At 39.4% G+C, this 26,841-nt stretch overlaps 1 protein-coding gene across 1 annotated transcript; it reads right to left on the bottom strand.

The window, feature by feature from the left end:
- Positions 1–1,091: 1,091 nt before the first annotated feature.
- Positions 1,092–26,202, bottom strand: NAF1 (nuclear assembly factor 1 ribonucleoprotein). The gene is made up of 8 exons (XM_058024474.1): positions 25,330–26,202; positions 23,756–23,894; positions 21,777–21,870; positions 18,686–18,768; positions 17,595–17,755; positions 13,909–13,960; positions 9,018–9,123; positions 1,092–6,484 (listed from the first exon to the last, which is right to left on the bottom strand). The coding sequence occupies exons 1-8, from the start codon at positions 26,184–26,186 to the stop codon at positions 6,066–6,068; spliced, it is 1,911 nt and encodes a 636-aa protein (XP_057880457.1). The 5' UTR covers positions 26,187–26,202; the 3' UTR covers positions 1,092–6,065.
- Positions 26,203–26,841: the final 639 nt, after the last annotated feature.

The raw sequence follows: 26,841 nt of genomic DNA, 5'->3' as shown, positions 1-26,841 counted from the left end.
AAATCACTAAGTAAAAGCATTTTATTCTCATTTCTATGATATCCTTGCACTGCACAGAAGCATAAAGATGGGACTTTTAAAGTTTCTTAACTGGTTTAGACTCATGAGCCTGGGGCAGGAAAATCCTACTGTCTGACCCCAAGTTCTCTCTGAAATGCAAACTGAATGCCTCTCAGGATCCAAAGTTCAATGTTTTCCAGACATCCATACTAGACAGATTGATTTTGCTTGAAATTCCCTTTTTAAAAGAAAATGCCAGCCCAGTCACAGAGCAGAAGAGACACTGACCTAACTTGTACCTGACTAGAATCACCTCTTCTCTAAAACAACAATCCCTCTATCATTTATCTACCAAAATGACTTCAAATTAAATAAAAAATACTTTGCTGAGAAATTAGTATATTTATAAATGCTATATCTTTTTATCACTGCTTCTCCAGTCCAAGAAATGGCTGATTTTCTTGAGATTCATGGTGGCAATTAAATAATCTGAATGTTCTACACTGTCACATCCATACATGCCTCAATTTTGGAGGGTATCATAATCCTCTTCCTGCTAAGGTCAACAAGTCTTTCTTCTTCCACTACATTGGAATTGCAAAATAAAACAACAAACAGGATTCTCTGCTCCCAGACAAAGGAGTATCATGACCTACATAACTTACCCAAGGCTGTATTTTTCTCTGGGGAGCAGTTACTGTTTCCATCTCAAACTCTGATATCATCACTTCATCATCTTATGCTGGAAGGATGGAAATTGCTAATGTCCAAGTAATTTCAGGGTCAGAATGGTAATGAGAGCAAAAATGAGGCACACCATAAAGAGAGTATAATATGTATATATGGGATACATTGCAAGTAGAACACCAAACATGCACTAACCAAAAGCAGGGTTATCAATGCACGTGGTACTGTACTTCTTTTGGATATAATAGTGGCAGAGATTAGTGTTGCAGAGTGTCAAAAAGTAGAAAAAAAAATACACCCCTCTGTTCTCATCACTGCAGAAAGCATTTACCAAGACCAAAGATCAAGTGCATCACTATGTGGCAAAGCCAAGCTATGGAGACTGCAGGGTATCATAAATAAATGTAAAACTATGAATTAAACACATCACAGTGAAGAATATAACCAAGAAAATAAACACAGAAAAGTTCTCACAAAAATGTCATTTAATAAAGATTTGCTTCTATATAAAGGGGCATACTGTTACATAGGACAGCCCAGGAAAGGTGCAATTGGCAGTGTGAAGATCCAGTAGACAGGTTTAACAACTCTGTACAGTTTAGGTATAATTTTCAATTGCAAATTGAAAGCCTACCTGAGGTTAAGCATTCACATAAAGGAGTCAATTAGAATGTCACAAAATATACTCTTTTCCTGGGTCTACACTGAAGAAAATACTTTGATTTTTTGCAGGTTTCATATGCATGGAAGTCTCACAAAACAGATTTGAGACCACCTAACGTACATACTAAAAATTGCATAAATAGTATTCAACAGATATAGTATTAAACATTCTTCTTCTCTTTGAAGAAATATTAGCCGTACTCTTTCAAAAGATAGACCTTCATAACAACTAATTCTGGCATCAAGCAGCAGTTTCATTCTGATGATTAGGAAGTCGCCAGATTTTTGTTTCCTACTTCCCACAGTAGGAAATTCAGAGTGAAATCTTCCTGTTTAGAATGCAAACAATAGTCTTTGAGACTTAATATTAGCAAAATTAAAACCGTTCATAACTATAATTGATCCCATAGCAGTTTCAGCCTTTTGCAGGGCAAGTTATTTTCTGCCCATGTACTTGCAACTACCCAGGTGGGCCCAGAAGAGCCAGAGAGAAGATTCCGTGTCCAAGGTGAAAGCTGGAGTGTGGGACAGTTGCTCACTCCTGTCCCTCTGTGTAACTGGATGGCTTTCTGCTAACAAACAGCAAGCACTGTGAACTAAGGAAGGCCAGACTGAACAGGCTGTTGTCCATGGGAAGGTGTCCCTGCCCACTGCAGAAGGGTTGGACCCAGATGGTCTTCAGTAACCCTTCCAATCCAAACCATTCTGTGATTCATAATTTCCATCCAATTCAAACCTCAGCAGCCAAACAGCAAATCCTAATAAAGCATTTTCACAAAACACTGCCAAAAAATGCAGAGCATCAGATTCACCGGAAAATCAACAATATTATTCTTCCATAGTTTCAAAAGATGTCATCTATGGCAAGTGAAGGCTACCCCACATTCAATAACTCTGAATAAGCCATACAGTGATTGAGATAAAGAAAGATCATTATTCATGCTTTCCAGATTATGTATTTGCCTTGACAGGTAAACTGTTCTGCAAAAGCCTTGTCATCATTGCCAGTGTTTTCCATTTTTTCACCTGACACCGTAACAAATTTATTACCAACTGTTTTGTGCAGATTCATCAATCCTCTAAATCAGATTATGTGCATCACTAAATTCACTAGGCAAGAATAAGTGACTATACCTTTGAGTTGCAAAGAAATAGAAAATGGAACCTGGAAACATCTAAACATAACCTACAAAAAAACCTGCTTATTTCTTATTTTCATCTGCATGTCATTAATATGCATCCTGGCATGAGTGCTTTGCATTATAAAGAAGGTCTTACCTAAGGCAAAAATCCCGACTTTAGAGAACATTAGTTAAAAATCATTCTCAGGGGTTTTTCTGTTGTTGCATTTAAAAAAAATATAATTGGGTGGGTATTCCTTGATAACATTCTCAAAATAAATTGTACAATACAAAATGCTTTATTTTACCCCCTAAGGGAAAATGACAGCAACTAAGACTCTCATTAGCATTAGTTTCCAAACAACTAATAAAGGAACAATTCTTCAATTCATCTTACATCCAGTGAAATGGAAGCACTCATTTTCTGCAGCAAGTCCAACTTTTAGAACAGCATGATGATTTGTTCATAAAAATCTGAGGTACAGTGAAAGAATACAATAGCATAAATGAAAAGCCAGGTTTCCCAAAAACCAGTAATTCAGGCTAGGCTATTCATGTCTCATAGGATCTAGAGACAAAAAAAATCTCTGGTAAGAAAACAGAACTCCAGAGCAATGACAGTAATGAAAAGATTAGTTTGGGCTGGGATGGATTTCACAGACCAACTGGTCTACCTCTCCACTCAAAGAAAGACTTTGGACATTACATCCCACAGGCCACTGTCCAAAATCAAATTCTGAACCCCTCAAAGACTGGAGAGTCCACCATCTCTCCAAGCAACCTGTGGCAGCATGGGCTTCACTGCTTCCCACACCACTTGTCAGTGTTTCTTTAAGAAACCTGTTTGTCCTTTTGCTCTTCACCTTCAAGGTGAGCCCATCCCCTTCCTGCTGCTGACACCTGTCTAAATTTAAGACCAGCAAAAGTACCACTTTTGTTTATAAACTTAAGAGGAATGCCATCAAATATGTGATTACATTTTCCATCTCCCATGTTATCAGTCACATAAATTTATACAGTCCAATAGTTTACTGCATCCATACTTCTATTTGTAAACCTCAATCCTTTGAAAAATCATGGCTAATCTTCCCCTAAGCCTCTCTTTTCCTCGAGTCTCTCCCCTCCATCCCATGTCTTAAGCTTTCTCTGGAAAGCAGTTCATCAAGAAATTCCCCTAAAAGGGGAATAACTAAAAATATTACAGAAGTGACAGAGCTCTATTGTAGCTTTCCAGGCCCAATGTGAGGAAAACAGGAGCCAGAAATAGAGAGATTTTTCAACTACTAGAAAATATTCTTATTTCTTCTACTTTCTCCACTAGAAAATACTTACTTTTGACCAATCACAGCCCAAAGCCTAGCAAGCAAGCAGGTAAGTGCACACAAAACCAGCATGGCAGTTAACAACCAAGAATCAGTAAAACACCTTAGATTGCAGCATATTTGTCAAACTACATTCGTAAACCAGCTTTATACTGGGTTTGCCACATGCAAAAAGTTAAGAGGAAGGAGAACACATCTTCATTTAAGAGAAATCTTAACAGCCTAATTCAAGGAATTATTAGTACAGATCTAATTATTGCAGAAAAAGGTGAACATTACTATACATTAAAAAAAACAGTTGCAATAGTAGTAATAATTAAGACTGTTGTACCTGTACCTCCTAGTACCTCACTCCAGTTCTTGGTGTTAACTCTTCAAATGCCACTTTGGCTGATGATGTCTATGCCAGGGACATACAGCAAGCCATTAGCACCCCAAGTCCAAGTGTGATGTTGACAATTTCTTTCCCTTTACTACATAATTGACTTGAAAATGGTTTTATGTTTGATACTTCACTTGTAACATCTCTATCATTGTACCATCCCTTATCAGTGAGAATGGTCATATCCAGGTTACTGCTGAAATAGCCAGAAATGCAGCCCCTTCTCCGTTCCCCTGAAACATTTACAATGAACTAGAACTAGGCATTCTTTTTACTACAAAGTTTATCTGCAGGAACCAAGTTAAACACAAATGTCTGGAATGCTGTTCTTCTGAAACTATTTGTTGCCACTGTAGACTACCTTAACCTTAGCTTGCCATAAACTGACATCTATACAACCTTCTCAGCTGCAAACCCATGAAACAGCAGTTCTAGATATATCAAAAAATACTGTAACTTAAATATATTATAGCAAACTTTCAAGTCTGAAATTACATTCTAGTTCTGAGTTGCCCCATCTTAGACAAGGTGGTCCTTTCATCTCTGCATTAAAATTTTACTTCATTCTTAAAGCTATTAGGAATTAAGGTCTAAAAACACCTACACAGCTTACTTAGACTTTACATATTTAAAGCAATCAGGTCAAAACAAATCTGAGACTAGAAATACATACTGCACACTTTTATCAGGTCAAGGCGACTGTACTGGTAAACATTCAGAAATCATCACAGCTAGTAATGACTTCAGTTGAAAAATAATCCCTAAGATTACTGTCCCAAAAGTACTTTTTCCTCCTGTTTAAAAAATATTGATGCCTTGTAAGTCTTCCAACCTAGCCAGGCAGAGTCACTTCCATAGAAACTAGGGAAGTGCAATTGGGGGACCAACTCTTTGGACAGGTGGAGGTTCTTCCAAGTGATCCTTGGTTGATAACTTCACCTCCATCCCAGAAACAAGCTGGGAGAATTGATGAACCTCATAATTTCAGAAGAGAGAGCTTAGACTGTAATCAAACAGCAATCTAGTGCCATCTGCACTTACAAATTTAAACAAGGGAGTTCTGAAATAGCTTTCTCTCCAACAGACCTGATGACTTCTTCCTAGAAAGGCTGACTGCACACTCTAGTAGGTATTTATGAGCACCTCTGCATTAGGAGCTAGAGAAGCTAGAGCCAAGCTAGAGAAATCATGCTGATTTTAAATCCAAAACCCATGAATAGGTTGATCTTCTACAACCACTGGAGAACACCAAATGTGACACAGCAAGTCAGCACTGTCCCAATTCAGATCTAGGTACTACAGATATTTTTTAAAAAGAACCATCCAGACACAGTCTTTTAGTTAATATGAAATTAGTAAAGTATTGAAAGCTGAGTAGTGGTTTATGCCTGGTATACAGGAAAAAAACCTACCTCAAAATTTAGACGTTAGATTTTCAGTTCCCACGTAAGTTTCAAATTTGCAGAAATTGAGAAAAGTGTTTTAGCACAGCAATACACCATCATTCTAAAAATATCATATTGTCTATGTGAGATATCCTCATCACTACTTAACAGTAGTTACACAAACTCTTACATTTATTACAAAATAGATTTCCATCACTACATACCAATCTCCAAAAGGCTTTTATTTATCATCTTAAAGTAGCAGATATAAAAATAAACCATTATTCAATATTCAGTTATTTTTAACATATAAATTTCTTTTTGGAAACAGAAAACATACACAGAAAAAAATAATTTCCTGCAGATGTCCCACAAAGCACAAAACTCTGCATTTGTTCTACCGCTGCAGTAAAAGAAAGCATCTCCAGAATAAGGGAATGCAGTCCTGACAGGCTGTTCTTTCTCCCTGTAAACTGCAATGCTCCACATGGACCTGCATGGAATCTCATTGAGGCCTGAACTGAGGAGGCTGGCTGTCTGGAGCAGGAGGTGGCGGCGGCGGTGGTGGCGGTGGCAGAAACGAGTAGGATGAACTGTACGCGTTTGGGCCTGTCCACATCATGTTCATATCTGAAGGCGGAGGGGGGAACTGATGCCAATCACTGACATAACCAAAATCTGGAGGAGGAAAGCCATACTGTTGCATGGTTGGATTTTCTCTCCCATGAGGTGGTGGGAACACTGGTGGTTCCTGGTGCATCCTCCAGTCTGAAAAGTACGGTGGTGGTCTTACTTGTGGTCTGAAAAACCCTCGAGGGCCTGATGGAGCAGCAAACAGATCCCTGGAGAACCCTCTGCCACGGTACCCCCTTGAGTAACCTGAAGCAGGCTGCTTCACTGAGTGATGAAGTTCTTTATTCTCACCTAAAGAAGAAAACAAATATAAGACCCCCCACACACACAAAGCTGTAATATTATTTTGGAAGGATCAGGCTTAGTCTTCACAAATCTTTCAAGCTGAAGGCAATGAAATTTGTAAAGCAATCTTATCAACAAGTAATACTGGCAACTAATACATGAAGAATGAAACAACAGCAGCAAATCTACTGTTTAGTAACTAATCTTGATTGATAGAAGTAATAGCAAAAGGATGATCCTGAGAGTTGCAAACTCAGACTTTAAAAAAGAAATTTCATCTTCTTTCCCTGCAGACCTTTCATTTGTATAAATGGATCTCAGGAACATGCAAATTTTGAGTATTTTGGAAGCTTTTAAAACAAGATTTTAGAACAACACATTTTAAAACTAAAGATAAATCAACACTGCATTACACTGAAGGGGTATCCAGCCTTCAGTCCCAATTTGGTATTACAGCATAGACACAAGACACAAGAAATTATTCAAACTCACATTACTAAAATTAACTTAGTCTATCAGAAAAACCACAGTCTCTACCATCTAGCCAATCAGCTTTCAGCATTCATCTATTTAAGACAAATTCTTCCTTGCACAACTCACTCTAAACATACATTTAATGTTCATAACAAATATACTGCCCCTTTATATAAATATCACATAAATTTTAATGGGATTAGGACTATAAAACGAAAAGCACTGAAATACTAAAAATGTTCCAAAGAGCTGTTAAGATATTCAAAAAGCTGCAGAACTTAAACCCTCAGAAGGATTTTATGGCTGGGAGCAACAAGGTATTCAGGAATATAATAGCACATAAAATCACTGAAATTTAAAAGCCTGTGTGAACCTCATCCTTGGTACTAGCTACATAGCTTTTCAAAGGTGAAAATGTTTTTTAGTCTGGAAAGGTAGTTGGATATCAGAACTTTTACTCATTTTCATGGGAGATTAGGAGTTAAGATTCCTTTTGTACAAGCAGGCCTCTTGGAAGCACTGAAGTACTTGAATAAGTATTTTTGTTCTTTCCTCAAGTACTCTAACAAGAGACAATTTTAATATACTCATGTAAGTCTTCATCTGAGACCAACTTTATGCCTCAATTTGTGACATATCATTGCTGTTGAATTCTACAGTCAAAACAAATTGCACACAACTTCAATCTGTGCCATATTATTTACAAAAAACCCACAGCAAAACAAAACCTGTCTTCCTTGACAAGAGTGCAGCAGTTCCTCCTGCTGTGTTCTCAGTTATGGAACAGCCATAGGAACAGTAACATCCAGTAACAGCCTCAAGAAGCCCAAGGCAAAGGCAGGTCTGCAATAAACTGGCAGACCAAGGATGTGGTGGAAAACACACATATGCTGGATTAACAGAAAAAATAACCATCAGTAATGAAGAGAGAGTGCAGCACAATTGAGATCCATCTCTTAAGGGAAAAAAAAAAAACCTGTCAAAACCATAGGGCAAAAGCCAGTCCAAGAAAGATTGTGGCTTTATTTGATTGATACAAGGGAGGATTGTACTGCACAAAAAGTATTAAAGGACAGCTACTGATCTCCCAGATCAAGAAAAAAGGGTTTCAGCAGGGCACAATGCACATTAGCTTTACAAAGGAAGAGCAGAAAAGTCACAGGAGTCTGAGAAATTCAATGGGGGAAGAACCATGCTGCAGATAGCTGAAGCAATCTGGTAAGTAAGCAGTAGAAGAGGGTAAGGGATGAGAGCCATATTTAAAAAGAGAGGTATAAAAAGCATGCACCCAAAGCAGACCAGTGAGAACAGAAAAAGAGGAATGCAATATGAATTATTCAACCAAAATGGCAATCAAAAAAAAAAAAAAAAATCACAGTTTTTTCAGGAGAGGCATGAGAGACGAGAAAATTTGATTATGGTAAACAGAGCACAGCTGCAAGCATGCACCTGGAACAGATACAACAACAGCAGGAGAAAGGAGAGTAAAGAAGGCTATTCAGATTATGAAAATCTCTACACAGCTTTGCTCATCAAATGACTGCATTAGGTAAACAGAAAGGTTCTCAGCAGGTTACAAAAGTAAGAGTTATTTAGAAGAGTATCTGTATGTCATGGGTGAGGAAGAGCTTCATTTTAGACAGAGGAGTAAATTCTCCATCCAAGACCTGTATCTCCTCCCTTGATTGCAAAGAAATGGATTTCCAAAAACTGCACACAGCCTTCCTCTGTCTTCTCCCAGCACTCAAAGGCTTTAGCTGAACCCCAACCAAATGGTGGCAACTGTTCAGAATCCTCACTGTGTGTCAACCAACACTGTTCTAAGAGCCTTTCACTTTCCCCTGACAATTGCTCTGCTGCTATACCACCTCCCTTCCACAGGGCTTCCATTTCAACAGAATAAAACTTCATTTTAGTTCTAAAATAATAAACATGGAATGTAGTCACAAGCTCAAATGTAAGTTAAAAAAGTACAGAAACTGTTAACTACAGAAAAACTCAATCACTAAGACAGTTATACATGGGCATTCCAAACTTAGATTAACAGACAAAAGCATTCACTCACTTGGTGGAAATGTTTCTGATCGGACTTTCTTCCTTCCTTGACTTTGAGGTTTCTTTTTCTTCTGTTTTGCCTCTCTTTCTTCTTCATCATCACTGAAATCCAAAACCTAGTAAAAAAAAAAAACATCAGCTAGCTTCTCCACATAAGAAAAAAGTTACCACTCCAAAAATTAGTCATAACACAATTGATGCATGACTCAGTTATCCTTTCTAATTTTCCTGAAAAGAGCAACATTCCAGGGCTGAACACAAATGTTTGATTGCCTAGATGTTAGTAAGAAAAGAAAAGGAGCTGGCTGAAAAGAAGCTGCCAGGAAAAAGCTTTCAAAGATTAACTGCAGATAAGATGAATTAAAAAATGAATTTTTAAAATAAATAAAAATTACTTTGGCAAGTAATACATAATTCAGCATTACAACTACATTAAAAAAATCTCTTCTTTAAAACTGTCACTACACTGGAATTTTCTGCAGTATATTTAATAACACTTCCTGTTCAATTTCAAATAACAATGCTATTCCAAACAAATTTTCAGCTTTGAGGAATGTTGTCATTTACAACAGATTCAACGTCCCCGCAACATTTTCTCCTTGTTACACAAGGTTTTGCTACCTTTTGAATTCTAACTTACATGACTGAGGGTAAGTTATCAGGGACAGGGAAGAAATCTTCAGCATTAATTAGTTCCCTCAAAAACAGGTCACTCTTACAACTTAAAAGGGGTAAGATTTGTTCCTAACCCCCCTTCCCAATTCTGAAAGTAGGGGCTATGCTGCTTACTTCTACCATATACACAGAGCATGGATCTCAAAAACACTGCACCAAAACAGTGCTTTAAAAGCCTCATAAAGTTAATTTTGAATACAACTATTTCTTCTACTGCATAACTATATGACATTCAAAAAAGCTGTAAGAACTACAGCAAGATGATGTATACCATGAAGTAAAATCTTTCACTAACTCCTGTTTTTTTTAAGAACTCCAGTACACTATACTCCAGTAGTGCAGAAACAATGAACAGCAATTTGAACATTTTATTATGCTCAAAATATTTAAGCAAATAATGGACACCTTTTACTGCTATTTAATTTCCACGTAACATCCCACAGAAGTCACCTCACAGAAAAACTATGGTTATCTGCTGCTGCTAGCCTTGCGGCATACAGACCACATTTTGTCATCCTCTGACCCAAGACAAAGCTAGGAGAGATTGTAAAAGTGACTCTACAAATAAGCTGGGCTAGTTAAGAGACTGCCTGTCACAGACATCTTTTCATAAAAATCCTTTCTTCAGGATTTTTCTCCCTTCTGAGAAGCTGTGGCCTCAGCAACAAAATGTAAACAATGGTTATCTGCTGCTGTGGAATGCAACAGGTGGATCCGTGATTGGTCTCCTGTGGATGCTTGGATTTACTGACCACTCACAGCAGAGCTGCTCTTGCTCTCTGCTGGGACACAGAACTTTGTTATTCATTCTTTTCTATTCTTAGCTTAGCTAGCCTTCTGAGAACTTTTCCTTCTATTCCTTTTAGTATTGTCATAATGTAATATATATTATAAAATAATAAATCAAGCCTTCTGAATATGAGATCAACATTCTCGCCTCTCTCTTCACCTGCAACCCTTGTGACCACCGTCACACCTGCCAAAAAGGAATGTTTACCATATAACTAAAAGTAGCAAGTAAGAAAAGCCTGCCATGGATTAATTTAACATTCATACAAAAATGAAGCTTCACACTATCCCAAAAAGAAGTGACTCTAACAATTGCACAGTTTACTACAGGGGCTGGCAAGAAATCAGCTTGCTGGCTGCAATCTGAGGTCTCTAAAAGGGTCTGCCCCTAAGAGACAATTTCAAGCATCAGTAGCATAAAATCTGATCTGCACCCCTATCAGCAGCTATTACCTTCACAGCAAAAGCTACCTTCTATCAGCTAATCAACTGTCACAGCTTGGGATAGCATGGTATAAACTGTAACTGCTACAACTAACCAAAGATTATTCTAATTGAGGGTTACGAGATGTAAGATGTGGGTTTTTTTCCCAAACAGAGCACACAGTCAGAAGAGTGCCCACACTTGTCATCACTGACTTTTTTTTTTTTAAGCTTCCTTTGTTCGTTCCTATAGTAAGGTACAACAAATTTAAATTGAGAAAAATCTTTAAGGAAAAAAAAACAACAAACTTTGGAAGAGGCAATGAGTCTGTATCTGCAGATTTGACTAACTGTACTTGGCCAGACTAACTGTACTTGGCCAATAAAATTTCAAGGGCTCCTACAAACTCAAATGACACATCTACAAGCTTATCTCCCGAACAGCTTTTAAAGCATGAAAACAGAAGAGCTCAAAACTAGCCAATAAGCCCATCTGATATCATCACCACAAGAAAGCTCCTGAATGAAAGCAAGTTAAGACAGATTTCCCTAAGTATTGCTTTTCAAAGCTCTATGGATAACATATCTACAGTCCAATTCTTATACAACACTTGTATTTCTCAGATTATGATTCTCTGTGAGATTATGTCTCTACAAAAAAGGAAGGCAATTTACAGCCAGAACTGACAGACAAGCATTCTTTGAGAGAAGTTAGCACTACACAGCTCTGTTTCATTTACAGGAAAGAAAAAACTGTATTTCAAAATGCATCATCCTTATTCACTACTGTAGAAAAAGCAACATTCCAAGTTGACAGACTGATACATCCTTACAGGACCAATCTTTGAGCCCAGAAAAGATCATGTCACAACATCTCTTCTTCAAGCCAGAACAACCATCCTGGGGTAAGGACTGTGAGTGAAAAATTTAACACAGTCCCTACCAGCATCCTTCTGGACAAACTGTGCAGCGGTGGATGAGCAGGTTCATGGTGCAATGGGTGAAGAAGTGCCTGAAGGTCAGAGTTCCTCAAGGCTCAGCTCCAGGGCTAGTTTTGTTTAACATATTTATCTATGTGGACACAGTATTTAGAAACTGCATGATCAAGTCTGCTGATACCAAACTGTCATTGACTCTCCTGAGGGACAGGAAGCCTTGCAGAAGGATCTAGGTGGATTGAGGCCCTGGGCAATGATTAATGGGATGAAATCTAATCAGTCCAAACACTGCACAGCTATGATGAAGTAACACCAGGCTCAAGTGTAAATTGGGAGAGGAGTGGCTGGAGAGCAGCCCTGCCAAGAGGGATCTGGGGTGCTGGTCAGCAGCAGCTCAGAGAGGGTCAGCAGGGTGTGCCCTGGAACCCAGAGGGCAAAACCCCATCCTGGGGTGCATCAAGCACAGCAAGAGCAGACAACCAGCAGAGGTGACTGTCCCACTGCATCCAGCCTTGATGGGCCTCACCCTGAGTGGTGTCTGCAGTTCTGGGCCCCACACACCAATAATGTCAGTCCTTGGTTGCATCCAGAGGAAGGAAACCAAACTGGTGACAGCACTGGAAGGCACGTCCTGCAGAGACCAGCTAAGAACCCTGGACTTGCCTCATTTGGTGGTAAGGAGGCTGAGAGGCAACCTCATTGCTCTCTACAGCTTCCTGAGGAAGAGGAGAGAGAGGTGCTAATCTCTTCTACCTGGTATGCAGTAATAGGATGAGTAGGAAGGTCCAAAGCTGTACCAGGGAGGTTCAGACTGGAAATAACAAAGAAATTTTTTACTGAGAGGGTCGTCAAACATTGCAAGTCGTCAAGAGACTTGTAAAAGAGGTGGCTGACACCCTAAGCCTGTCAGTATTTAAGAGGCATTTAGATAATGCTTTTCACAACACACTTCAGCTTATGCTTCAGCCCTTGTCAGCCCAGACTGCTGTAGGTTCCTTCCAACTGTAATAGTCTATTCCATTCCATCCTAAAAATCAGTTAGAACACTGAAAAAACAAAACCAAAAAATACCATTACCCCCTACCAAAAAAACCCCAAATCCCACAAAACACACCTTTCCTACCAAATTATGGAGTGAGAAGCATGTATTACATAGCACAGAATTATGCTAAAAAGGCAAACATTTGGAAGATTCAAAACAAGCAGACAGATCTCTTTAGAATACTATGGTAGACACAAGGTTTCTAGGAATTTCAGTTACTTTGTATATGTTTAAAGTAGAAATTGCAAGGAAAAGTGACTCAACTGTTGTGATGTAAAACAACTCAGTAAAACTATCAGCCTTGTGATTCTTATTGAATTTTCACAGAATGTATAGCTAGAGTGGAGTTAAGGACCACTAACAGAAAGTCATTGAAGAACTATTTACAGATGCTATAGCAAATGAAGTCAATGGTCACAAGGAGCTCCTAATTCTGCATGACCCTGCATGACAGCCATTTTATGGAAGAAGCCCATTTTCTCTCATGGAACTTTATTTTATAACAGCAAACTGTAGGGTAAGCTTACTATGAAGCATTTAAAGAATGCAACAGAGATGGCAAATTAATTTTGAAGACCAGACAGCTCAAATGTCCAAGTAGTAAGTTTGCAGAGTACTAGTAAGCCTTTAAAGACAAGCAATTGCTTATGGCCGATTGAAGACAAAGCTGCAGTGAAACAATAGCAGGGAAAAAAATTCCCTAGCAGAAGCAAAATTATTAGGGAAAGTAAAAGCACTGCTACCCAAAGCTAAACATTCAGGCTGTCAAATACATTCTTGAAGGACTAGAGGAACTGAAGATATACATTTTTGCCAACTGCAAAAAGCAAGCAAAGAGACAGGTAGTACTCTCTACACTCACTATGAGACCCCTCTTAGTTCTATGACCCTCTCTTTCAATGAAGAGGTACACTCAAGTTTTGCCTCCATAAAAAGATAACCTTGCTAATTACTTGCTCTGCACAGAATATTTTCCACATATGACTTGTGTAAAAACAATAAACAAAAAAAAACCAAAACCCCTCTATAGTTACTTCAGGTGGTGGTTCTTGGTCATTCTTCCAAGATGCATCTGAACCTTTTTCCCTGAAAGAAGAAAAAAAAACCACAAAACACAAATTAGACAATCCAGATAGACAAAGGCTAGCACCTCCTATAAGGTATCAGGTCTCCCAGAACAGGAGCTTCCTCTTCTCAAAGAGTTACTTAGTTTTCAATATTGTTTGTGAGCAAACAGCAACATCTAGGTCAACTCAGGGCTCCACTACTCTTGAAAAATCCTCCTACTTCAAGTGATAACTGAACATTTCAGTCAAACATCCTAACACTAAATTTTAGACCATATTCTCTAAACAAATCCTTTAGAACCTTAATTGCTTTACACCTGAACTGAGGTAGTTCACTGCAACTTTCTTATGCTAACTGTTGACTACAATCACAAGCATTCTTTTCTTCTAGTTTCAGAAAATGTACCTTTAGTTAAAAAGAACCTACTCATTCAGTAGTCACATGAACTCATTCAGTGGGACACAGGCTTTCAGTGTAACTACAGCAAAGTAAATTCAGAACCAAAACACCCTCAGTGCTTGCCTTACAATCTTATTAAGACAGTGTTATCTAGACAACTAGGTTTCACCTTTCATTTTTTTGTAAACATAAAATTAAATTGCAAGGCAAAAGACATTTAAAGACACAAAAACTCAATTGTCTTGCCTGACAAACACCAAATAAATTTGGATTAGTCTAATTTTTTTAACCCACTGCAAAGTCCTTCACTAAAGATCAAGTAATTTCTTTGATTAGCAAAGAATTTGTGAAACATATTTAAATTACATTCTCTGTAGTCAAGGTTTTTTCCACGCTGCTCTTAAATATTACGTGTTTTGGTCTGAAATATCAAGGTACAATCCTTATCTTTGCAGAAAAACTGTATAAAACAGTGCAGTACTGAAAATTTTTACTTGAAAAATAGAACCACACAGCTAAAACCTGAACATCTAAGTGTTCAGTACAAAATGCCTTCAGTCATTGCTCTTATAACAAAGAGTTTTTTATGTATCCATCAAGTCAGCAACAATCAAGTAGCAGTAACTACAAAAAACTACATAACCATTGGCATCAACAGCCTGTACTTCAGAGGTGCTCAGCCACACCCATGAGAGCACTGCCAAGTCATCTGGAGGTACCTTGTGCCTCAATCCCCAACCATAAAACTGAAGTTCAACCTCTATATGTCCTTTTGAGATTATGAGTAAAAAGGAAGGCAAGGAATATATTTTAAACTACAAGTAGAAGAAGACATTACAGGGAGGAACATAAGGACTCTATACTAAAGTTATTTCTCAGCTGCAGAAAAGTTATTTTATTAATATGAACTGAACTGCTTCTTCCTTTCATCTTGTTATTTTTGAGCAACACATGCCTGCCAGAAATAGCAGAGCTCACAGGAATTGCCAAGACCTACGGTCATGCAGCAATATGTAACATCACTGACTGCAAACTTTAAACCATTCAAGGTCAGGCAGCTTATCTCACTGTCCCAAAGCAGCCTTCCTCATTTCAGCAAACAAAAACTGCTTTTCATGCCCCAAGGTATTTAATATCTTCTGCAAAGAACAATATAGTAATTCTTTTGACTTGTGAAGTTATATACTGTAAGACCTTGAAGTCTAACAAAAGGTAATTCAGAGGAATCATGAAAATACATGAGCTTTTTTAGAACTGGGTTTCAGGCAATATAACACAAGCCTATCTTTAGCAACAAATTATTTTGCATTCAGAAAGTTTTACACTACACTTTCACTTATTTTGCTATGAAGTGTAAGGCTTATTCATAGCACTGCAAGTTTGTACAATGCAAGCAGATTGCATTTCAGATTTCAGAAAAAGCTTAAAACTCAGTGTTTCTTTCAGATCTTAATCTTAATTCCTTTCCTTTTCAAAGAACCATCAGTTTTGAAACTTTAAGCCCGTAACACTCCACAATCTGGTCTGCACACAGTCAAACTAAGAAAAAGCAGAAAATAAAAATTATTGATTATCAAACTTGCCATCTACTAAGGTGCAAAAGTCTTTTAGTGGATCACTGACCAAAGCTTGACTTTTCTACTATTCATGTCACATTCTTATAGCATTGAAGTGTCTTCATACAGCATTACAGCACAATTCAGAAATCAGTTTTCATTAAAAATGGATGAAGCATTTCTATTTCATGAAAAGGCAGCTTCAGTCAATAGAACCAAATGCTTCACACAAGCTTAAGTAATTGGACTGACAAACCCAGAAATAAGCTATTGTTTCAGTGTACTGTAACTTAAGTCACACTACTCATGCCAGTCAAGACAAGAAACAATGTCTGAAGCACTGTTCAGCTGTGCTGGTAAGCCATGGAAGTCTCAAGTATCTTACCCAGGTTTCAGGCTTTTATCACCTATGACAATGAAGTACCACCAAATGAAAAATGGTTTCCCAAACTATTTCCAAAGCATGAAACAAAGCAAAACACAAGTCTCCCATCTCAGATGCTGAGTACAGCATGGTTACTGATGCAGCAAGCAGATGATTAGAGTCTGTGCACTTTACTGTGCTAAGCAGCAAAGTTTAATAGCGCAAATCAAAGACAGCTGGCATCAAAATGCTGCAGAAAAACAAACAAGCATCAGAGCAAGAAAGTGATCTATTTTGGTCCTCACTGAAGGGAAGAAAATATGCTTGTTGCTTGCACAGAAATGAGGAAGTTAAGAAAAAAAAGACTCCTGCAGGTCTGACTAAAGAAAAGAACTATTCAGTATGAATACTAGCACAGCTGTAATGAATGCAAACAATTAACCAACCCCTGAGAACTCATCCTAATAAACAGAAACCAAGTCACTTGTATGACAAGAGATAGCTAACCTATAGTTATTTCAGATGATTGCTCATCAATAATTAGAACATTAATATCTAACTGTCATTTATTATGTTTTATTTTTTAGTCTGTATCTTTGAATACACGTTCCTCTAAATGGCATCAAGTCTTATTTAAGCATGCTAGTTTCCTCAGGCAGACTGGGATACACAAACACTGCTGAGAAGTTTCTGAACATCATACTACACTGTCACTCAAATCCCTCCTCTCTTGCAAATTTAGAGGGCAATTTTTATCTAGAATTGTTATCCTCCAATTGTGAGGACAGATAGATTCATTGATAATTACGTTATCAATAGATTTATTGATAATTACATTTCAATTCCAGCCTTATAATATGAACTAAAAATAGTAAATTAATACAAACTTGTTCAGAACACAAACAAGTTTATTATCAGTTCTGAAACTATACAGGAATCTAAAGAACAAGAAAATGTGGAAAATTCATCTTGAAAAACTCTTTTATACTCATGAATATGTGTGTCAGGGTATGGAGGAAGTATCAATGTCTTTTCTGGTTGTGGTATTTTAGTTAACAGCAGCATAAAAAGAAAGCAAGCTTAGTATTTTAAGTAGAATAAGCTAAACTTTAGTAATTACAGCATTCAAAGGCTTGCAGTTTACAGCTACTCTTCATTGTTCTCAAAGGCAAAATAGTACAGTCTTGTTATTACAACATAGTTGACAACACCTCAAGGAAATATAAAGTGTTAAGCTTAGTACTAGAGTTTCTCACTGAAGACTCAACTTTAATGCAACATTTTTAGCTATATAAAAAAATTATAATCAGATTAGAAAATAAATCAGACTCACTGTTTTAGTTTTTCTGCAAATATATACTGGGTGAAGTCCTCTACTGATGGAGCAAAATACATGCTATCTTGCACATTAATACCTTTCTCTTTGATATGCTCAGAGCTGTTAAATCTTATCACATAAAAAGGATGTGAAACAGGACCAAATACCTCAAATATCTGAAAGAAATAAAATTAAAATGTTTAAGTAAACTACAAGTAGATTAGTAGTAGCTAATTTCATTGTAGACTGATATTTAAGAAGTCCAATGTATTTTCAAAATGCAGCATCAAACAGAAGTTCCTTTCACACTCTTTTTATTACCAAAATTTGTTTGACAGAGTATTTCCCAAACTACTGTTTTTGATGATGTGGAGCAGTAAGTTCTCACATCCTCAGTAATCCTTCCTTTTGTCAAATCTCTGGTTTTTTGTGTCTGCTATGCTTTCAGGTCTCGTAACGCTTGGAACAATCTCCTGATCATTTTTTCCTCCAAGTTCATCTTAACAAGATGCCTTTACAGCAGTTACTGCTTGTTCCCCAATTCCATAGAGATGAGAATTCTGCCATGTTTTACAGAACATCTGCACTGTTTGCTCCACTCACATCTAGCATTTAGAGATATTTCAGTAGTAACCATTGTGGATGATGGCTTTCCTTCTACAAAAATGGAAAATTCAGTACAACAACCCTCTCAGCAAACATTCTTCACTGGCCTTAAATCAGAACAACACAGCATAGAAGAAAACATTCCCCATTTTTCATGAAACTTCACTCTAACCACTGCCCCTATCTGGCAGTAAAAGAGCACACAGCCAGATATTTCAAGATGTCATACATCTGAAAACTATGTCTTCCTCTCCACAAGCCCTCTGAAACACTGGAAACACACCAGATACTGTAATTCTGCAAGGATCCAATTAATTCCAGGTTAGGAATTCTTGAGATTAAATAAACAGATGAATATAGCAAGAGTCAAAGGCACAGAGAGAAACTATTTATCAAGGAAGCATTCTCTTTCATTTAGTAGACTTCAACTCTACCTTCTGGAGCACTAAAGCATACTTCCAATTTCATATTAGAATAACAAGTTTTTATTTTACACCCACCTTTCCTACTGCTTGCCGATCTTCTCTAAAAATTATGCTTTCCTCATTTACTGGAGGCAGGCCTTTCAGTGATTCAATTATTACTAAAACAGAAATAAAAAAATAAATTAGAACTTTATGTTTCAACAGCAAGTAGTTAACTGTAGTAAAACTTAACAAACCACACCTCTACTTGTCCACTTCACTTTGTTGAGCTGCAACCAAATATTCTTTCACACATGTAAAAGTACGTAGAATCACACACCCCTTCTCCAATGCTTATATTGCTAACAGAATTATTGTTCTCTGGGGTAAAGAGTCCTAAGAATCATACCAGAAGACAAAAGCTTTCTAGCAGTTCAGTTACAGTAGCAACTGATGGTGTTCATAAATGCTTATACCCAATCTGTTAGACATTCTGCAATTTAATGCCATAGACATCTCATACAATATTTGTCCCTAATGATGATTGAACTTCTCTACCTGTAAAACAACAGAATGCCCAGTTAAGCTTTCTCAATGACTGTCCATCAGCAAATAGTCACTCAAATACACAGTGTCACTCCAAAAAAAGCTCAAGATCATCACTCCTAAATTTACATAAAAGGACTTTCAGCAATCAACATATCACCCAACTAAAAGTTACTGCTACTATTGCAATCTGCCAAAAACTTAACGTGCCAAACAAGGAAATGACAATTCCACCAGCTTAATAGTTCATTGAATTTCAAAAGAATTTGTGAAATCAATTTCTTTTGTGCCTACCTTTAAGATAAAATATACAGTGAAAATACCCAATGTGTTGTTTAAGCCTCATGAGAAATATACCTTAGCAAAAAAAAAATAAAAGACAAAAATCCCCAAACATCTGCACAAAAAAAATCCTACACAAAATACACAAAAACAACACATCAAAACCTCTCAGATAATGTTCTCAACTTGATTCACCACACGTAACTCCCAGCCTGCAGTAAGCTGAGGAAAATATACTCTGAAAATGTACAGTGCAGTAGTCCCATGAAACAGGAGAAAAATTACCACCTCCAGACTATTTGACTTACAGCTTCCCCTACCCCAACCCATCCTAAATTATCAGCTTCTACTCTTGCAGGGCCCAAAGTACAGCCCCAGGGAAAGTTTCTCATGTACACCAAAGCTGTTTACTTTCCAGGTCCCAACCCACACAGGGATTTTTTTTCTCTTCTCTAAGTACCTTGAAGCAAAACACAGCACAACTTTTGTTAAATTCTGATACACTGCACAGAAGTTCAGAGAAAGTACTGTCACTTTGCTTTTAGCTACTGCACAGCAAGCATGAACCTGCACAGCTCTAGCCTCAAATGTACCTCACAGGATGAAACAGCCACTCACAAGTGTCACTCACTCACTGCACACTGATGAACTTGGAAGCTTGCTACAGAGAACAGCAGAGATTCTGAGGGACACCAAAGGGACAGAAAAAGAGTACTGACTGTTGTGTCAGAATAATATTGGTAGCTTTCAAAAGAGAAATCAACTCCCCTCAGACTAGACACAAACCTGGTATACAGAGGTACCAATTTAGTTCAAAAATAAAAAAAAAAAAATCCCAAATTAGCTGACATCCCTAATATAGCCACAAATCAACTGAAATTGATGCCCGTTTTCAGAAGAGCTGGAAAGAAACTAAAATGCAAAGAGAAAGAAAATTCATAAAGCAAGGTAGTTAAAGCAAGAAAATAATCACAGGTGTCCTGGGGGTTTACACCATTCATATAGTTTCATTTCATTATGATTATTAGCTTGTTTTCAAACTTTCACCAAATCTAATTCAACACTTTATACATGTACATTACTTAAAGTAGGATGCAGCCCGAAGAATTCACCTACCAGTAAACTGGTATTTGAAAACATTATACTCACCAGTGAGGATTAGAATTGAGGATGGTTTTCAAAACTGAAGTCTTTAAAACAGTTTTGTTTATAGTTTTACATTTTAAACCAAAAGTAAGAATAATAGTAAGTATGATTCAACTTGTTTTTAAAACTTGTTTTCAAACTACCATTTTAGCTGAAGGCAGCCTTTTTAAAGTCCCCATTAATATGAGTAAGCAAGAAAGTAATCTGGTTCTTTTCCACTTTGCCCTATCTTCCACACCCTCCTTCCCAGCTTCCTGCAAATAAATGAAATTAAATCTCACTACAATAAAATAATCTAAAGGAATTGCCTGTATTACCTGAAGTCTTCTAAAAGAAAAATTAGTATCAAAAGTTGCATACTTTCTTTTGTACTACATTCAGCCTAAATACTTCAAAATTGAACCTTATTTCTAATTTTCATAAGCAAACTGCTTGGAATGCAGTTCAAGCAGAATGCACACTTGAAATAGCCTAAATACAAACATACTGTGGATGTTTTAGTAATATGAGCTTCAGCAAAACTTTGATTTCATTTATCAAATACTGAGGTCCCACACAGATCTGCAAAGAACCCTACATCTCTATGCCTGCAGCTAAACCCACATCCATTCTGTATCTCAATCCCATTAAGCTTACCCTCCCATCCATAAATCATGTTAGTCACACCATCCTCTGACTGCTGACAATGGGCAGCTTTCATTTGCTCAAGGTGTCAGAAGTGGAATGAATAAAGATATACATAAATGAAATTGCACTGTTGAAGAAACAAATCTTTTTCCTGTCCTCATCTATTAACAAGCAAGCACTTGGGAGTGCATTGCACTGCACCTGTGCTTTTAGTTATACAGCTCCTATATATTCAGGGATTATTCAAAATAGCACCTACAACTGGAAGATTTACTTAAAACACTTAAATACACTAACTGTGGGCAGTAGCAATATAAAAACCATAATACACAGTAGGAAAAAAAAGGGGTTTGAATAAAAAAAAATTAAACAGAGAAGTCACACAGAAAAACATGTATATAAGCCAAATAAAAGGTAATTCAACACAAACATCATTGTTAGTTCGAATTCCAATTCAGCAACCTGCGACCCCCAGAAAGAGGACACTGTAGGGCTGACACTTGGAAGGAACAGCTAAGAACACAATTCATGCAGAGATATACAGAAATTATAATAATTAAAAACAAAGCAAACATATCTTGCCTACCTAGCTGTTCAATGACACTGGAAACTGTCCCAAAGAGCTTCAGTTCAACATTATCTGGAAGAATTATTGATAAGTCTTCAACAGGAGGCAATTTCTGCAAACATCAAGTCAATGTTTAGCACATAATATCACACAAAGGCACTTACCACGTTATCACTGCAGAAATTTGACAGTTTGAAACAATCCCCTGGCATTTTGAAGATTTATTTTTTAAAAATCTACTTTGATTTGTCTCTTTCAGAATCATTCTAAATGAACTCATCTTGGGGGACCACCACTTTTGAGGCAATCTCTCCTACAGAGACACTACTCTACATATCTCCATCACAACTACAGCAGAAGCCAGTTTTATTAAAATGGAGAAAGCCAACAATTGACAGGCATTTCATCCAAGCTGGATGTACAACCCAACAATTAAACAATCAGAAATCAAAAAATAAGACCACTTGTAACAACATTCAATGCATGCTGGAAGAAAAACGTACGCAGCAAGAGGCAATACAGCATAAAATACACCAGATGTGTATCATCTGATTTAACAAAATGGAGTATGTCCATTTATATAATGACTTGGATCCTTACAGAAGATGTAAACATCACAAAAACCTATACAAAGAGAACTATTTTTAGCTCAAAGTTGCATTTGGTACTAGATAACAGAAAGAACACAAAAAGCCAAACTTCAGATACAAAAATGAGTACTACAGCATATTCAAATTAGGCTTTTGCCCATATAAGGATCAAAATCTACTATCAAAGACTAATTTACACCAAGTTCATCATCTACCTCCAATTTACCCATGAACTAAGATTTCTATGTATATACTATGCTGCTATGAATTCAGCAAAGACTTTATGAAATACAAGGCAACTAGAGTAAGCATTATCTTCAAATTCAACACCCTGATGTTAGCACTGAACTGCACTTTTAAAGACCACAACTAGAAATAAAATCCCACACAAACAGAAGAACCTTATCCTGGTTTATCAACACCTCACCTGATAATCTTCACTCTAACTAAATGTTTGGCAAAGGCTTAGAGAGCAATGCAAAGATCAAATTGGCCAAGACTTTCCCAAATGCTGTACCATTAAACACAAATGTGAATTCAGATAAGAACACCACACCCTTCTACCAGCCAGTGATTTTTATTTAAACTTTAAATCAAGTTCACTGCTAATACAACTGAGTCACTTTTTAAAGTGAATTCAAAGGCCAAAGAGAAGCAGGAAGGTAAAATCTGATCCTGTATCTCAAAAGAGTACCTTCTGCCACGGTGTATAGAGTATCTGCCAATCCTTGTTTCAAAGGATTTCTGTAACAGTTCCACTAACACTCCTTAATACATACACCCAAAAAACATGACTTTCTATGTTACTGACTGTGGTGGGTTTCACTGCACAAAAGTCAATTTTCTTCACAGAGGCTGTTATGGGATTGTGTTTGGGCTCTGTGCTGGAAACATTGCTCACAATATAGAGATATTTTTATTATTGCTGAGCAGAGCTTACACAGAGCCAAGGCCTTTTCTGCCTCTCATGCCCCCCCATCAGTGAGGAGGCGCAAAAGGAGTTGGGAGGGGCACAGCCAGCACAGGTGACCTGCACAGACCAAAGGAACATTTCCATACCATGTAACATCAGGCTCAGCATACACAGCTGGGTAAAACAGGAGAATGAGGGGCATTCCCAGTGATGGTGTTTGTGTGCCCAAGCAACAGTCACACATGGAGGCCAGCTTTGCTGGGGATGGCAGAACACCTGCCTGTACATGGAAACTGGTAAATTAATTTCTGGGTTTGCTTTGCTTGTGTGGGTGGCTTTTGCTTTACCTACTAAACAGTGTCTACCTCAGCCTTGGAGTTTCTCTTTTACTACTCTGAGTCTATCCCCACCTTGACACAGGAGGACTGACTTAAAATATAAAATTTTAGTTGGGTCAGTAGGAAAGGGTTTAAAAAATACCACATTGTACTTACATCAATAGGCAACTCATCCTTTGTCCTAATACAGTAAGATCTGTTATCCTTCTCATTTGGATGATCATCTTCATCAGATACTGCTGAAGATGAAGATGAAGAGAAGAGTGTACTTGATGAACTATCTGAATCTGAATCACTGAATAAAAAAACAAACATAGGAGTTACAATACTGCCTTCTCACAGTCACTGCTCTTGTAAAATCCCAACATTAGCATAACACTGAGTGAAAGTTAAGAAAATATTTATTTCAAGCAGTGCATCTTGCACAATGAAGGGGGAAAAAATCTAATTTTTGCAAATAAAATGGATTCGTTTTGTAATTCATGTCCTGCCCAAATCCCCTGGTAAATATTCACAGATTAATTCAGTATTTCTCACTGTCACATGTGTAAGAGATGTTTATTGTCCTAGACTCTTAATATTTCAAGTAAAGAGTGGAGTAAGCAACCAGTCCTTATTCATGTCAACATGTTCATTTAGCAAAAGTTTAAGTTCTTCAAGGGCTGGTGGAAGAAAAAAATGCAGAGCAATTGATCCTAGTAATGACAATAAGAGCACTTCTCCAAATAAACCTTTTGAAAAGGTTCAATACAGACCTTTACAGACAGGAACACCAATATAGCAGAAAGAAAAAAAAAAATCAGACTAAAAGACTGATCCGTAGAGGGAGTTAAAGAAAAAACAAAACAAAACAAAGACTGAGATACACGCAAGACAGGCAAGTTATGAAAATTTCATCTTTAGGGCTCATCAGCACAACAGATTTTGGTAGTAAAAAACACTAGACACAGGTGAAGCCCCTGAAAGTCAGGAATTTCACTCTCCATCACTTCATGATATTCGAGGAAAACTCTGAACCACCAAGAGTACTTCTGAAGTCAAACTTGAATCAATTAACTGTTAATGAAGCCTTGCACCTTTAAGAGGAGATTGTTAGACTTCATTTTAGCCTCCTCTAGTCAAAAGAAGCTCATGGCCATGCTGCTGCACTGGCCAAATAAGAAAACACAAGACTTCAACAACCAAAGTGTGCAGACTTCTAACACTGCAACAGAGCCCACATTTAACCAGTTCCCTTTCACCAACTACACTGAATATCAAAGCACAGATGCAGCAAGTAGAAGATGGAACCATTAAAAAAGAAAAAAAAAAACTTGAGAATGAGCTTTTCCACTGAGATGCCAACATCAGAGGACAGTGGTACAGTGTGCAGCCTCCCCACCCTGAGTCCAACACTGAGGTTTTCCAGCAGTAACACCGCGGGTGTCCTGTCCCAAGAGCCGCAGGTGCATTCTGTGAGGAACACACTCTCCAAGCCACAACCACCAAACTCATGCTTTCGTTAAATCCTACACCTTTACAGCACTGTTCCGCAGACCTAACTGAACAGATTCCTGGCAAAAATGTAACTGAAAAATTACACCTTTGATGAGAAGGAGCAAGCTCCAGAAAGTGAAACAGCGGGGCGGAGGGACACGGCGGGCGTGCACACCGGGCCCCCGGGCGCTCAGCCACAGCGCCAGCCGCCCGAGGCCTCGGCCAGCAAGGGGCGACACGGCTGAACAACCCACCTGTCCGAGTCCGACGAGAGCACGGCGGCGGCGGGAGAGCGGGGCCAGGCGGGCGGCGGCGAGCGGCGCGGTCCCACGGCTGGGGGGAGAGGGGCCTGGGCTTCCCCGCTGCCCTCCGCAGGGCTCTGCACCATCTCCTGCTCGGCCGCCCGCTGCCCGCCCGGCTCCACGGCCGGCTTCTCCAGCTGCTCCACCACTTCCCGCTGCCCGCCCGGCTCCACGGCCAGGCACTCCATCTCCTCCACTAATTCCTGCTGCCCGCCCGGCCCCAAAGCCGGGTTCTCCACCTGCTCCACCACTACCCGGTGCCCGCCCTGCTCCACGGCCAGGTCCTCCCGCTGCCCTCCCAGCTCCACGGCCAGGGTCTCCATCTGCTCCACCATTTCCCTCTGCCCGCCCGGTTCCACAGCCAGGCACTCCGTCTCCTCCACCACTACCCGCTGCCCGCCCGGCTCCTCGGCCAGGTTCTCCCGCTGCCTGTCCGGCTCCACGACCAGGCTCTCCATCTGCTCCACCACTTCCCGCTGCCCTCCCGGCCCCAAAGCCGGATTCTCCAGCTGCCCGCGCGGTCCCGCGGCCGGGTCCTCCAGCTGCTCCGCCACTTCCCGCTGCCCGGCAGGCCCCAAAGCCGGGTCCTCCAGCTGCTCCACTACCTCTCGCTGCCCTCCTGACTCCACAGCCAGGCACTCCGTCTCCTCCACCATTTCCCGCTGCCCTCCCAGCTTCACAGCCAGGTCCTCCAGCTGCTCCACCACCTCTCGCTGCCCTCCCGGCCCCACGGCCGGGTTCTCCATCTGCTCTGCCACTTCCCGCTGCCCGCCGGGCTCCACGGCCGGGTTATCCAGCGGCCCCTCCATTCCCGCGCCACGCGGGCCGCAGCACCGCCCCCGGCGCGCGCCACTTCCGGCCGCCGGGAGCCGCCCCCGGGCGCGTGCGCCGAAGTGAGGTGGGGCCGGGAGAGGGGCGGGGGCCGCCATGCGGGATCAGGGCGCCGCTGAGGGGGATCGGGCTCGGGAGCGGCCATGGAGGATCAGGGCGCCGCTGAGGGGGATCGGGCTCGGGAGCGGCCATGGAGGATCAGGGCGCCGCTGAGGGGGATCGGGGCGGGAGCGGCCATGCAGGATCAGGGCGCCGCTGAGGGGGATCGGGGTGGGGGCCGCCATGCGGGATCAGGGCGCCGCTGAGGGGGATCGGGGCGGGAGCGGCCATGGAGGATCAGGGCGCCGCTGAGGGGGATCGGGACTCGGGCATCCAGCACAGCTTCGGGTGGGGTCAATCCCGGACCCGGCCTTGGTGTCTGTGGGGCCTGCTTGAAACACAAAGCTAAAGCTTATGGCTGTTCTTGCTGAGGACCCGCTGCGAGGGATCAGTTTTTCCATTTTATAAATGTACTGACAACACACGGAATCATGTAATTAAAACTAAAAATAAATCTAAAAAAATAATATCAAAATACTGTACTGATAGTAATTTGTAGGATTCTGACGTAGTGACTGCATAATGATATTGATT

The sequence above is a fragment of the Melospiza georgiana genome, chromosome 5 (genome assembly GCF_028018845.1).
Source record: "Melospiza georgiana isolate bMelGeo1 chromosome 5, bMelGeo1.pri, whole genome shotgun sequence".
In the NCBI taxonomy this organism is placed as follows: Eukaryota; Metazoa; Chordata; class Aves; order Passeriformes; family Passerellidae; genus Melospiza; species Melospiza georgiana.
This window is presented reverse-complemented; position numbering and strand designations above follow the sequence as displayed.